General features: G+C 37.8%; 1 protein-coding gene across 7 annotated transcripts in view; it reads right to left on the minus strand.

The window, feature by feature from the left end:
• FAM172A (family with sequence similarity 172 member A) overlaps positions 1–15,264 on the minus strand; it is a 436,993-nt gene that overhangs the window by 152,697 nt on the left and 269,032 nt on the right. For all 7 annotated transcript variants that reach the window (XM_030324802.1, XM_030324786.1, XM_030324762.1 and 4 more), the window contains one exon: positions 6,706–6,822. In XM_030324802.1, the coding sequence (XP_030180662.1) occupies positions 6,706–6,822 (117 nt within the window). The remainder of the gene's footprint in view (positions 1–6,705; positions 6,823–15,264) is intronic.

The raw sequence follows: 15,264 nt of genomic DNA on the forward strand, positions 1-15,264 counted from the left end.
ACTATTGAACTGTGTGGAAAAAAAAAAAAAAACCATGAAAACAAACACAACATCTAGTAATGGTCTTAAATGCTTTCTCTCTTTTTATATTTAAAATGGATAAAATATTAGTATTTTATGTATTACAAAAGCTTGATGGTTTAAAGTGAATATGTATTCTATAACTAGCACTCCTAATCTTAATTAGCAGATGAATGCAAAATTATACAATGTGAGAAAGCAGAAATTATAAAAGAAGTAGGGTTTTAGAAGATATTTCATACATCTGAAATAAGTAAAATTAATATTACTATTGATAGAATACCACATCACAGAGTTCTAGATAATGCAGAAGATTAGCACACAATTAGCCAGCTTTTATATACAATGTGACACTTGCTTGTAAGAAATAAGTATTCTCCAAAGCAGTGTCAAGATATGTAAATGGATGATTCGTTTTATCATTCATCACAGCCCCTAATAAATTCAAAAATCATGACTTCTATAGGTACTAAAAATAGGCTCCCAATGATACAGGGAGATAGCTTCAATGAAGAATGACTTTCCCTTTTTCTCTCTTTTTCTTAAACAATTCAGTCTTTTCAATGACAGCAATTAGCACTACCTACAGACAGGCAGCGATTAGGTATATATTTTAATTATTATTCATCCTAGTAGTATCTCCAAATCTGATGAAAGTCAGCTATTACCCAGGTGATATGTCAGTCTTAATACTGCTCACCTACACTTCACATATGTAAAACTACGTCTTATAGGATATTTCTAGTATTAATGAAAATGATGGTACATTACAATATGCAGGCGATTAATCATTTTCTAACTCATTATCACTGACTTTAAAAAGCTGAATAAAATGGATTTTACCCAGGTCACCTTTAAATCAAACATTTAAAACAAAAGATAGGTTAATATTTATGATTCTGAAATTTCAGTTTTTATCTAGATCCATGTTTAGTCTTTGATCTCTCATAAAAATAGGTTAGAAAATAAACATCCTATAAAGTGAGTATGTCCAAAAGTTCTCTGGAATGACAAAGTACCTGTGAAGGACAGTTAAGGCTTGAAAGAAGTTTGATGAGTGTACATGGACATGTGTGTGCACGTTCGTGTAACATTTTTATCCCACCGGGAAAAATATGTAGAGAAAAGGGTAAAACAATAAAAAAATATGTTTGCCATGTGACAGAGCATAACAAAATAAATAAATGAAGTGATAATAATATTATTATTAATGTAAATGTATGCGAGATACATGGAAATAAATATGAGAAAACACACAGCCATTACACCTGAATTCACATGAATTCAATCTGTCTGAAATTCCATCATATCAAATCCAACTTCCTATTCTTTTTTTTTTCCCAACTTCCTATTCTGAGATGCATTTCTATAGTTTAAAAACTAGAGTTAAAAACCAAATTTCTTTCATTGTTTTCCTAATGCTTATTCTATTCCTCTTCTTGCTTCACCCTCACTTTGCCCTCACCCCAGTTCTTCAGCTGAGACGGACACTAGTGTAGTGTCCTGGACGGCAACAGAGGCAGCTGAGTAGGAAAGTCCTACCTAAATTCAGAACATGCTGGAGTGTGTCCTAAGCCCCTGGAGATCCTATTCTAAGGAGCAGCCAGGCATGCTTTACTATAGATAGCAAGTGAAACATGTTTGGGCCTCTGATGTAGCCCTGCCTCATCCCAAATAGAGAGAAGGAAGTCCCTGGCCAGAGCCAAGAGTTTGGGATGCATAATGTAACCAAAGTTTCTCTGGGTTTGAGGGGAAAAATTGGCAATACAGAGAGTATTTCTTAGAGTTAAGTGTTCTCAATTTAAAGGTCTTTTACTCTGAAATAATGAACTCACAGTTTTTTTGTGGTTATAAACTGTCTTCTTTATGAAATACAAAATGTTGGGAACAATATTTCAGTGTAGATATGAAATGAATTAAAATTTTTAATAAGAAGATTAGAACTTAGTCTATTATATTTAAAGAGAAAAATATGTACTAAGTATCCTGTGCAAGGTATCTGGAGATATATTTGCTGACCTGGTTGAATTTAGGTACTTCCTCATTTTTATTTTATTTGCCTGAGATCCACCAATGCCTTAGAGGTAGAGCTTTAAAATGGAAGGCATTGTGTCCTCAGACAAGAACAACTACAATTCAGCAGATTGTATTTCCAAGGACTGCCACTTAGATCTGATGGTGCTGGGTAAGGGTTCATGACAGTTATGTAGAACCATACATCTGGCTTGGCTGGAGATTTTCAGAGGCCAAGAATATGTCAGGAAATGACATTTGCCCACTCAGACTTTTTAAAAAAAAAATTAAAAGTATGTATTTAAGGTGTACAATGTGATGGTGATGATTTGAAACAGGCATACATTGTGGAATGGTTACTAATTAATGGTCAAATTAATTTTCTCACATAGTTACCATTTGTGTGTGTGTGTGTGTGTGTGTGTGTGTGTGTGTGTGTTGTGTGAGAGAACCAGAAATCTATTCTCTTGGCAAATTTCTAGTATTCAATACAGTATTGAATAGGTACTAAGTATCCTGTGCAAAGTATCTGGAGATATATTTGCACATCATGCTGTACATAGGGCCTCTAGACTTATGTACCCTTCATAAGTGCAACTTTGTACCCTTTGACCATTTATCTCACCTCCCTGCCACTGGTAACCACTGTTCTGTTTCTATGTAATCAACCTTTTTAGATTCCACGTGTAAGTGTATTCATGTAGTATTTTTAATTGTGTCTGTTTTTTTTTTTTTTTTTTTTTTTTTTTTAATTATTTCATCTAGCATAATATCCTGCAGGTCTCACCCACTTGACAGTCCTGGAGCTTGAGATACGAAGTGTCTTTTAGGAGCTGCCTCAGGCTACTTTTTACCTCTCCTCATGAGTCATGGTTAAGTATGGATTCTTGGTCTTTTGGTTTGGAGTAGTTCTCACTCAGAGTGATTGTCAAAAGTAGACCTCAAATTGTTATTTTAAAATTATATAAGTAATACAAGAATATAGTACTTAACTTTCTTTCTGTGTGCTAATTGCTAAAATTAAAAAAAAAAGTAAATCAGCTTTTTTTTCTTTTAATTTTTTTTTAAACGTTTATTTATTTTTGAGACAGAGAGAGACAGAGCATGAACGGGGGAGGGTCAGAGAGAGAGAGGGAGACAGAGAATCGGAAACAGGCTCCAGGCTCTGAGCTGTCAGCACAGAGCCTGACGCGGGGCTTGAACTCACGAACCACGAGACCATGACCTGAGCCGAAGTAGGACGCTTAACCGACCAAGCCACCCAGGCGCCCCAAATCAGCTTTTTATACTAAGTGAATAGTTAAAATCAGTATCTTTATCATATTAATTTAAATATGCTCACAAAACAAAAAGCAGTTTTATCAATTTGTAGTATAAGAAGAATGACCAGACAGTTTGTACCAGGAGACACTTCTAATGTTTTTAAAGTGGTGTTTGGTGAAATAAGGGAGTTAATCATTAAGAGGCCAAAAGCAATGAGGCTTCATCTATAACCAGACTACTATTTTTATGGACAACATTCCAGTTAAGTGAAGTTGTTTTTCTTGGGAGGCATATTTGCAAAATATCTTAAGATTTTGAGCCGATTGCAACTGAAGCCAGAGGAGGAGGTGCTGAGGGACACAGACGTTACCCTACCACACCCTTCTCTCAACACCCTTGCTCAAGACAACAGCTCTTTTCTATTCACTGAACCCAGGGTTGTTTGTTCTTCATTATTTCAAGGAGTCTTGCAGAGTGGACAGAGACTAAAAAAAGAAAGAAAAAGCGACAGAGTTTTATCCTGAGTGCTGAGAAACACCAGATTCTTATTTTGCCAAACCATACTGAATTCTCCCTGAGGGGGTCACACATTTAGGTGGGTTCCTACAAGGATATCTGGCAAAGGCTTCCAAAGTCTCCTTTTTTATTCTTGTTTTAGAGAGGCGCTCTAAGCAGGGATAATTTCAAAGCTCCACAACAGAGATCTAATAATTTTCATCTCTGGGATATTACAGTGTTTTCTAGAACACTACTTTTTTTCACAAAGTAGTTCACAAAGTAGATGGGATAGGAATTACTATATCTGAAACAGGCCCAGAATGATGAGGTGGCTTTCCCAAGACAATAAGCCTTCAGTAGAGTACCTGGTATATGCCAGATCTCAGTTAGTGATTTAGCTAGTGAGTGACTAAGCCAGATCATTATCAAAACTCAGTTCTTCTGACTCCTTGCACTGAATTACTACCCTATGGCAAGCTATTTTGAATATGCAAATCATTCATAAAACAAAAGAATACAACTAATGTATTTTATATTACTTGCGGGCAAGAAGGTAACAACAGTAAGAACTATGATTTATTGAACTTCTTTAAAGTGCCAATGTCCATGCATTTTTTTTTATGTATGCTATTTTCCAACTGTACTTGCAAGGCAGGTATCATATTTCAGAGATGAAAAACTGAATCTCAAAGAGATTAAATAACTTAGCCAAGATCACACACTTAGGTAAGTGACTGAGTTAGAGTCTGAATTTCGGTATGTCATAATAAAAAACTCTTCATGCAATTTCATGCTTAAGGCATAAATGAGGGAATTAAAAGAACTATTCAGGAATAGGTCATTTATAAAATTATATAATATTAAAAATTTTAATAAAAGCTATGCTTACAAAGAAATTAGTGCCAGTGCTGATTAAATTAAGATGAATTCAACTATTGCCTATTTCAGTCAGATGAAAAAAGGCATAGATTAATATATTCTGATTTTTGAAGGCAGCACCTACTCCAGTCTTTGTTACAAACAGTTGAAGAAATAAATCTACTATAGAGAAGCAGCTGCTGGTTACCAAAGGGCAGGTAGGCAGGAGGGGGGGCGGGGATGGGTGATATAGGTGATGGGAATTAAGGAGTGCACTCAGATGAGAACTGAGTGCTGTATGGAAGTGCTGAATCACGACATTGTACATCTGAAACTAATATTACAATGTACATTAACTAAATGGAATTTGAATAACAACTTACGGTAAATCATAATAAATCAAAATAAATTTTGTTATGTTCGTCACCTGGAATGAGATATGAAGAAGTTCCAATTAAGAAATGATGAACAGGGATGTTTCTAGTTTGGGACAAGTACTAAGTTCTATAGTGGTTATATGTGGGGGAAAAGGTACGCTTATTAATCTTACTACTTACATAATGCTGGGAGATGTTTTCACACCCACTCGGACAAAAAAAACGTATAGGCATGAAATACACAAAATTTCTCTTGAAAAAAAATTAGGCCCTTGGAAATGATAATTAAGGATGTGGATAAATTGTGAAAGGAGAAATATGAAAAGCAATGTGGTTAGAAATCACCTGGATGTCAGAACAGATGAAAAGTCCACCTTTATATATTTACAACATTATGAGGAATGGAGTAAAAATATTTTAGATTTTTGCATCATGAAGGTACTTTTTCTTCTCTCTTTTTTTTAAATCTGAAATTTATTGTCAAATTGGTTTCCATACAACACCCAGCGCTCATCCCAACAGGTACCCTCCTCAATGCCTATCCCACAGCCTCCCCTCCCTCCCACCCCCCCATCAACCCTCAGCTTGTTCTCAGTTTTTTAAGAGTCTCTTATGGTTTGGCTCCCTCCCTCTCTAACCCTTTTCTAATGGAAAGAATAACAACAACAGTGAAAACACACTGGTAATATTATGATTATACCACTATGGGATTATACAGCTTAGTCGTTCTATATATTCAAGACTCTTTCCAAACATTAACTCTCCAGTCCTTACAGCACACCATAAGGGTTGGTAGAAGTTGCCCACCATACCCATGGTAAGAGGTCTGCTGAATAAATGTCTGGGTTTTCTATTAAGAACAAGTGGGAGAAAATCAGGAAGGTCAACTAGTTCTCATTTAAAGAAATATATGATTTGACTGGACAAGTGATATAGCATGGTGTAGATGATGTCAATTGCTTGTAATATCAGAAAGATAAGGATAAATAAAAAAGAAGTTTCAGCTGTACATCTATAACCAAAATAAAAGAAATAATAGGTTGAAAGTTTAAAAAAAAGAAAAAAGGAGCATGTTCAATGAATCATGATACTTTTCAGGCTCACTAGCCCTCAGGAATGGTAAAAGAAGTTTTCTTATCCTGAGCTTGGACCATGACCAGCCCTTAGGTTTCTCCAGGCCCAAGGGTCCATCTGGCAAAACGCTATCAGCTTTTTACTTCTCCCCCTACTGGCAGTAGTGAGCCAATCCATTAAGAAGTGTCACATACTGACCACCTTTCAAGAAAAGGGTGAGACCCAATGTACATTAAGCTACTTTCCTGTAACTGAGCTGTACCAATGCTAAATAGCTGGTGGAAAAATTAAAAAATCAGAGAATAATAACCTCCTAACAGATCATGACCTTCTTTAGCCCAAGTTCCTACTGTATACTACATGCATACATAACATGCTACAGAAAGCCAAAAAAAGGGAGAAGGGCTTTCAGAAACACATTTGTTCTTCAGAAGGGTTTTCTATTATTATTTCAAGCGTGTCTACTTTTTTATATTCTCTCTAAATGTTCCGCCTCTAGAAAGGGAGTTTGGGGGCGGGAGGTGATATAAGTTGGTGGGGGCTCAAGATATAAAGGCTCTCACTCATTCATCTCAGCATTGAAAAAAAAATCTCGTCTCACCTCTCTCATCCATTCTCGAATCGTTTTGCCTGCTTCTTGATGCCACACATTGTGAACAGAGTCTGTCAACGCCACAGCAGTTACCTTACTTTTTACATCTGCTTCTCGTTGAATCATCTGTTTCAAAAAAAGGAAAATAAAATATTGGCTATAATTTTTTTCCCTACTGGGTGCAGCCTGCTTAGTCATAGATAATAATATATTAAAACTGAAAAAGTAACAGGCATCTCTTGTTCAAAGTTACTCTTTTCTGTACCAAACGCATGCCCCGTTCTTGTCCAGAGATGTGAAAAGACCTAATATTTTCTTTTAAAAAGATAATACCACTTAAGTCTTAGAACTACGCAGCTCTATTATTTTCCATGCGGTTTGACAATTCAAGGATTAAAGGGATCACAGGGGGAAAAAGGAGGAATCCCTGAGGGTTTCTTTTACAACTTTCTTCCACCACTTCCTATTTCAGTGCTTCAGGGAAGTTAGCACCCGGGGCTCACTGTTAGCTACTTAGGACTAACTTCTACTTATTTTCAGTAGATGGCATGTCAGTAATGAAAGATGTCTTGCTTTGACTTCTCCAATTTAACTAGCTTGCTCTTCAACAGAGTCTTGTAATTCCTTGGTGTTTTAAATGCCCACAAAGATCTTTCTCTTCAAAGCCTATCAATATCATTTGGCTTTCTAATGTATTTCTTCACGTTGACACGCTACAGTATTACACTCTAACTTTTTTCTTTAGAATGCTATTTCTATAAAATTAAATGGTTCTGAAACTTAAAAAAGAGCCATTTGGCTTAAAGAAAACTGAAGAATTCATCAGTCGTCTGCAAGATAAAGAAAGTGAAAAATAATAGCTCCACATCGAAAGAATCATGAGAGGTTTTAATCTACTAAGACTAGGGACTCTGATTGACACAAGCATAAGAAAGCTTAATAAAAAATTACACTTAAATCAGGAAGCAGTAGCCCTAAATTTCATAGCCATGCCCTCACTGTTTCTTGGCATCAAATGTCTTTTCTCCTTCTAAAAAAGAGCAATTTCTTAATCATTTGCTATTAATTTCTATGAATTGTCTCTCAAAAGTATATAACTGCATTTTAAAACAGTGAGACTTCTGAGTGGTGATGAAAGCTCATACAGTGAACGTTGAAAAGCCAGGCTTCTGATACCAAATGATGCCTGTTGGCATTCTGAATGAAAAATGTCTCTCTCTGTTTTAAATGTCTTCAAACCCTACATACGCACATCCCCTCTCACTGAACACTACCTAATGGGAATCGAATTCACTGTTAATGCTGCTTCAGCAGAATTTCCACACCTTAAATCTTTAGGCCTTTTGTTTTCTGCTTATATAACGTGGAAATCTTAAAATCAATGTTGCTTGTCAACATCATAATGTAACTGCAAAAATTCATCTTGCAATATCAATCATATTTTTAAAAGCATAAAATAATACTCTAATTCAGTACTTCACATTCATTATTAAGTAGTTTGCTACCTTATAGATTTTATTTTAAAAATAGACTGTCATTCATAAAAAAGAATGAGATTGTGCCATTTGAGACATGGATGGACCTAGAGGGTATTATGCTAAGTGAAATAAGTCAGACTGAGAAAGACAAATACCGTATGACTCCACTCATAAATAGAATCTAAAAAACAAAACAAAACAAAAAACCTAAAAAGCAGAATAAGAACTATAAATATAGGGAATAAACCAAGGGGATGAGGCAGGGGGTTGGGCAAAATGGGTGAAGGGGAAAGGGAGCGATAGGTCTCCAGTTATGGAATGGGTAAGTCATGGGAATAAAAAGCACAGCATAAGGAACACGGTCAATGACATTATAATAGCAATGTAATGGGACAGATGGTAGCTATACTTGTGGTGAGCATAGCATGATGTATAAACTTGTCAAACTGCTAAGTTGTACACCTGAAACTAATGTAACATTGTGTATCAATGACACTCAAATTAAAATATAATAAAAAAAATAAAACTACCTTAAAGAATAGATTGTCATGGATCATGGTGGCACTAGAATATAAAAATTTAAACTGACATCAGATAGTAGAACTCAAAATTCCACAACAGTGAATCCACCTGGCTCATGAAGAAGCTACATGTCCTTACTCTCATTTTCTAAACAGTTAACACTTTTAGAGATCTAGAGCGATTGTTGCTAAAGTTACAAAACAAGAGCATGCTCTTCTGGTATTCTAAGAATATGTCTGCATTTTAAAATATTTGCCCTGGATTTTGTTGTGGTTGTTGTTAACAAATGCTGACTTGTGTAAGGTGGCGTTATCTGAAGACACAGAATATGGAAAGCCATTTGTGAAATGACATAAAATTAAGAGTCAAACAGGCTGAGGATTTAGTGGAAAAGCAGGAAATGTGGTAATTAAAATTCTAAACTTGGAAAAATATACAGTTGTTAGATGGACTATCAGAGAAAAAAACCTTTGGTCTGTTTTTCCATCTGGCTGACATTTCACACAATGGATGTGACGCTGTGTAACTTTTCTTCACAGAATCGAGCATGATATCTCTTATACAGTTTTAGTCCTTTACAGTATAAAAATCACTTTCACATTATATTACTAGAGGTGAAGAGTGGTCAAATTTTAGAGGATCTCAAAGAAGAGCGGGCTACAAGTGAACCCAGTACAAAGAATTTCAAATATTCGACTGTTTAGTAGGAGTAGTAGAATTGTAAATTGGTGAAAATCTTAACAGTTTAGTTCTTTGGATTGATTTACCTCTATTCTAGCCTCACTGAAGGTACTTGCAACTGCCATTTCTGTCCAAAGCCTCTGGCTTCTTGTATGTGTTAGCTTGGTTCATAGCCCTTCCCTCTCTTACTGCCTCCACTGGGAGTGAGCACTGATGAAGAATGCTGGAGAATAGCAATGATGGGGTAGGGCGAACACAGGAATCAAGATTGTTTAAGAGACAGACTCTAGATAGAATGAATATAGAACAGGTGGAGGTGCAAGGTGGTTTTTATTAGGATCCATGGATAGGAACTCCTTTGGAATTCCTTGCAAAATTCTGTCTGTACATGATAGGAATATTTTTCTGGCAGAGGGTCCTAAGCTTTCATTAGATTCTTAAAAGGATTTTAGTCTCTAAAAATAATAAGACCCTGTAATTTCAATGTTCCCATATAGTCTTGGATGAACTTTGAAGTACCTGCTAAGTGAACTCTTCAAATAATGAAGATCAATTTCACACCTATACCAATCTTTCAAAAATAAAGGACAACCTTCCATTTTTTGTTATAATGTCTTTAGTATGGTATCAATAGTTGAATAAAAGTGATAAAAAAATTTGATCTCCTAGACATCAACATCTCAAAGCTTCATGGCGTAAGAGGTTATGTATGATAAAATTATAATTAAGATACTATTTATTTTTATTTGTGTGTACAATGTTTATTTACATCTGAGTAGGACTTCATCAATTTCAAAATGAATAATCATTCTTATTTTATTCTTAAATAATATTGAAATATATACAAAACTTGAATTATTTTTCCCATTTGTGGAGGAGGAAACTGGTTGAGACTGAGAAATTGGTTAAAGGCCACACAGATACAAAATGACACAGCTCTGCATTGTCCCTGCCTTTAAGTCCTGTGTTCTTTCATGAAAGTCACATGGGGTCTATTTCTCAGTAATATATCATAATGCTCTTACATAAATGAACTCACTTGATTAATCTCCTTTTCTTTACAGTATTTCAGTAACACAGTATTTCATTGACTTGGACATTTAAAAATGGTTAAAGAAATTCAAATCCAGATCAGTAAAGAATGTTGAAATTCTAAAAATCATACCAACATAGAAATCAGTCATGTGCTAAACCAGACTATCAGCAGCATTTAAAAATTATTGTTAGAGGTAGGCAGGAAGATGGCGGCGTAGGAGGACGCTGGGCTCACCGCGCGTCCTGCTGATCACTTAGATTCCACCTACACCTGCCTAAATAACCCAGAAAACCGCCAGAGGATTAGCAGAACGGAGTCACCGGACCCAAGTGCAGACGAGAGGCCCACGGAAGAGGGTAGGAAGGGCGGCGAGGCGGTGCGCGCTCCACGGACTGGCGGGAGGGAGCCGGGGAGGAGGGGCGGCTCGCCAGCCAAGCAGAGTCCCCGAGTCCGGCTTGTAAAAGCGGAGGGGCCTGACGGACTGTGTTCCGACAGCAAGCGCGACTTAGCGTCTGGGAGGTCATAAGTTAACAGCTCTGCTCGGAAAGCGGGAAGGCTGGAGGACAAAGGGAGGGTGAGCTGCGGAGCCCCCGGACGGACGACAGAGCTCAGTTTGGCGGGGAACAAAGGCGCTCGCCAGCGCCATCTCCCCCGCCCATCCCCCAGCCAAAATCCCAAAGGGAACCGGTTCCTGCCAGGGAAATTGCTCGCTCCGCGCAAACACCCAACTCTGTGCTTCTGTGGAGCCAAACCTCCGGCAGCGGATCTGACTCCCTCCGGCTGCCACAGGGCCCCTCCTGAAGTGGATCACCTAAGGAGAAGCGAGCTAAGCCTGCCCCCCCTCCCGCCGTGCACCTTGCCTTCCCACCCCAGCTAATATGCCAGATCCCCAGCATCACAAGCCTGGCAGTGTGCAAGTAGCCCAGACGGGCCACGCCACCCCACAGTGAATCCCACCCCTAGGAGAGGGGAAGAGAAGGCACACACCAGTCTGACTGTGGCCCCAGCGGTGGGCTGGGGGCAGACATCAGGACGGACTGCGGCCCCGCCCACCAACTCCAGTTATACACCACAGCACAGGGGAAGTGCCCTGCAGGTCCTCACCACACCAGGGACTATCCAAAATGACCAAGCGGAAGAATTCCCCTCAGAAGAATCTCCAGGAAATAACAACAGCTAATGAGCTGATCAAAAAGGATTTAAATAATATAACAGAAAGTGAATTTAGAATAATAGTCATAAAATTAATCGCTGGGCTGGAAACAGTATACAGGACAGCAGAGAATCTCTTGCTACAGAGATCAAGGGACTAAGGAACAGTCACGAGGAGCTGAAAAGCGCTTTAAAGGAAATGCAAAACAAAATGCAAACCACCACGGCTCGGATGGAAGAGGCAGAGGAGAGAATAGGTGAACTAGAAGATAAAGTTATGGAAAAAGAGGAAGCTGAGAAAAAGAGAGATAAAAAAATCCAGGAGTATGAGGGGAAAATTAGAGAACTAAGTGATACACTAAAAAGAAATAATATACGCATAATTGGTATTCCAGAGGAGGAAGAGAGAGGGAAAGGTGCTGAAGGGGTACTTGAAGAAATAATAGCTGAGAACTTCCCTGAACTGGGGAAGGAAAAAGGCATTGAAATCCAAGAGGCACAGAGAACTCCCTTCAGACGTAACTTGAATCGATCTTCTGCACGACATATCATAGTGAAACTGGCAAAATACAAGGATAAAGAGAAAATTCTGAAAGCAGCAAGGGGTAAACGTGCCCTCACATATAAAGGGAGACCTATAAGACTCGTGACTGATCTCTCTTTTGAAACTTGGCAGGCCAGAAAGAATTGGCACGAGATTTTCAGGGTGCTAGACAGCAAAAATATGCAGCCGAGAATCCTTTATCCAGCAAGTCTGTCATTTAGAATAGAAGGAGAGATAAAGGTCTTCCCAAACAAACAAAAACTGAAGGAATTTGTCACCACTAAACCAGCCCTACAAGAGATCCTAAGGGGGACCCTGTGAGACAAAGTACCAGAGACATCACTACAAGCATAAAACATACAGACATCACAATGACTCTAAACCCGTATCTTTCTATAATAACACTGAATGTAAACGGATTAAATGCGCCAACCAAAAGACATAGGGTATCAGAATGGATAAAAAAACAAGACCCATCTATTTGCTGTCTACAAGAGACTCATTTTAGACCTGAGGACACCTTTAGATTGAGAGTGAGGGGATGGAGAACTATTTATCATGCTACTGGAAGCCAAAAGAAAGCTGGAGTAGCCATACTTATATCAGACAAACTAGACTTTAAATTAAAGGCTGTAACAAGAGATGAAGAAGGACATTATATAATAGTTACAGGGTCTATCCATCAGGAAGAGCTAACAATTATAAATGTCTATGCGCCGAATACCGGAGCCCCCAAGTATATAAAACAATTACTCATAAACAGAAGCAACCTTATTGATAAGAATGTGGTAATTGCAGGGGACTTTAACACCCCACTTACAGAAATGGATAGATCATCTAGACACACGGTCAATAAAGAAACAAGGGCCCTGAATGAGACATTGGATCAGATGGACTTGACAGATATATTTAGAACTCTGCATCCCAAAGCAACAGAATATACTTTCTTCTCGAGTGCACATGGAACATTCTCCAAGATAGATCATATACTGGGTCACAAAACAGCCCTTCATAAGTTTACAAGAATTGAAATTATACCATGCATACTTTCAGACCACAATGCTATGAAGCTTGAAATCAACCACAGGAAAAAGTCTGGAAAGCCTCCAAAAGCATGGAGGTTAAAGAACACCCTACTAACGAATGAGTGGGTCAACCAGGCAATTAGAGAAGAAATCAAAAAATATATGGAAACAAACGAAAATGAAAATACAACAATCCAAACGCTTTGGGACGCAGCGAAGGCAGTCCTGAGAGGAAAATACATTGCAATCCAGGCCTATCTCAAGAAACAAGAAAAATCCCAAATACAAAATCTAACAGCACACCTAAAGGAAATAGAAGCAGAACAGCAAAGGCAGCCTAAACCCAGCAGAAGAAGAGAAATAATAAAGATCAGAGCAGAAATAAACAATATAGAATCTAAAAAAACTGTAGAGCAGATCAACGAAACCAAGAGTTGGTTTTTTGAAAAAATAAACAAAATTGACAAACCTCTAGCCAGGCTTCTCAAAAAGAAAAGGGAGATGACCCAAATAGATAAAATCATGAATGAAAATGGAATTATTACAACCAATCCCTCAGAGATACAAACAATTATCAGGGAATACTATGAAAAATTATATGCCAACAAATTGGACAACCTGGAAGAAATGGACAAATTCCTGAACACCCACACTCTTCCAAAACTCAATCAGGAGGAAATAGAAAGCTTGAACAGACCCATAACCAGCGAAGAAATTGAATCGGTTATCAAAAGTCTCCCAACAAATAAGAGTCCAGGACCAGATGGCTTCCCAGGGGAGTTCTACCAGACGTGTAAAGCAGAGATAATACCTATCCTTCTCAAGCTATTCCAAGAAATAGAAAGGGAAGGAAAACTTCCAGACTCATTCTATGAAGCCAGTATTACTTTGATTCCTAAACCAGACAGAGACCAAGTAAAAAAAGAGAACTACAGGCCAATATCCCTGATGAATATGGATGCAAAAATTCTCAATAAGATACTAGCAAATCGAATTCAACAGCATATAAAAAGAATTATTCACCATGATCAAGTGGGATTCATTCCTGGGATGCAGGGCTGGTTCAACATTCGCAAATCAATCAACGTGATACATCACATTAACAAAAAAAAAGAGAAGAACCATATGATCCTGTCAATCGATGCAGAAAAGGCCTTTGACAAAATCCAGCACCCTTTCTTAATAAAAACCCTTGAGAAAGTCGGGATAGAAGGAACATACCTAAAGATCATAAAAGCCATTTATGAAAAGCCCACAGCTAACATCATCCTCAACGGGGAAAAACTGAGAGCTTTTTCCCTGAGATCAGGAACACGACAGGGATGCCCACTCTCACCGCTGTTGTTTAACATAGTGCTGGAAGTTCTAGCATCAGCAATCAGACAACAAAAGGAAATCAAAGGCATCAAAATTGGCAAAGATGAAGTCAAGCTTTCGCTTTTTGCAGATGACATGATATTATACATGGAAAATCCGATAGACTCCACCAAAAGTCTGCTAGAACTGATACATGAATTCAGCAAAGTTGCAGGATACAAAATCAATGTACAGAAATCAGTTGCATTCTTATACACTAACAATGAAGCCACAGAAAGACAAATAAAGAAACTGATCCCATTCACAATTGCACCAAGAAGCATAAAATACCTAGGAATAAATCTAACCAAAGATGTAAAGGATCTGTATGCTGAAAATTATAGAAAGCTTATGAAGGTAATTGAAGAAGATTTAAAGAAATGGAAAGACATTCCCTGCTCATGGATTGGAAAAATAAATATTGTCAAAATGTCAATACTACCCAAAGCTATCTACACATTCAATGCAATCCCAATCAAAATTGCACCAGCATTCTTCTCGAAATTAGAACAAGCAATCCTAAAATTCATATGGAACCACAAAAGGCCCCGAATAGCCAAAGGAATTTTGAAGAAGAAGACCAAAGCAGGAGGCATCACAATCCCAGACTTTAGCCTCTACTACAAAGCTGTCATCATCAAGACAGCATGGTATTGGCACAAAAACAGACACACAGACCAATGGAATAGAATAGAAACCCCAGAACTAGACCCACAAACGTATGGCCAACTCATCTTTGACAAAGCAGGAAAGAACATCCAATGGAAAAAAGAC

This window comes from Lynx canadensis, chromosome A1, assembly GCF_007474595.2.
Source record: "Lynx canadensis isolate LIC74 chromosome A1, mLynCan4.pri.v2, whole genome shotgun sequence".
NCBI classification, from domain to species: domain Eukaryota; kingdom Metazoa; phylum Chordata; class Mammalia; order Carnivora; family Felidae; genus Lynx; species Lynx canadensis.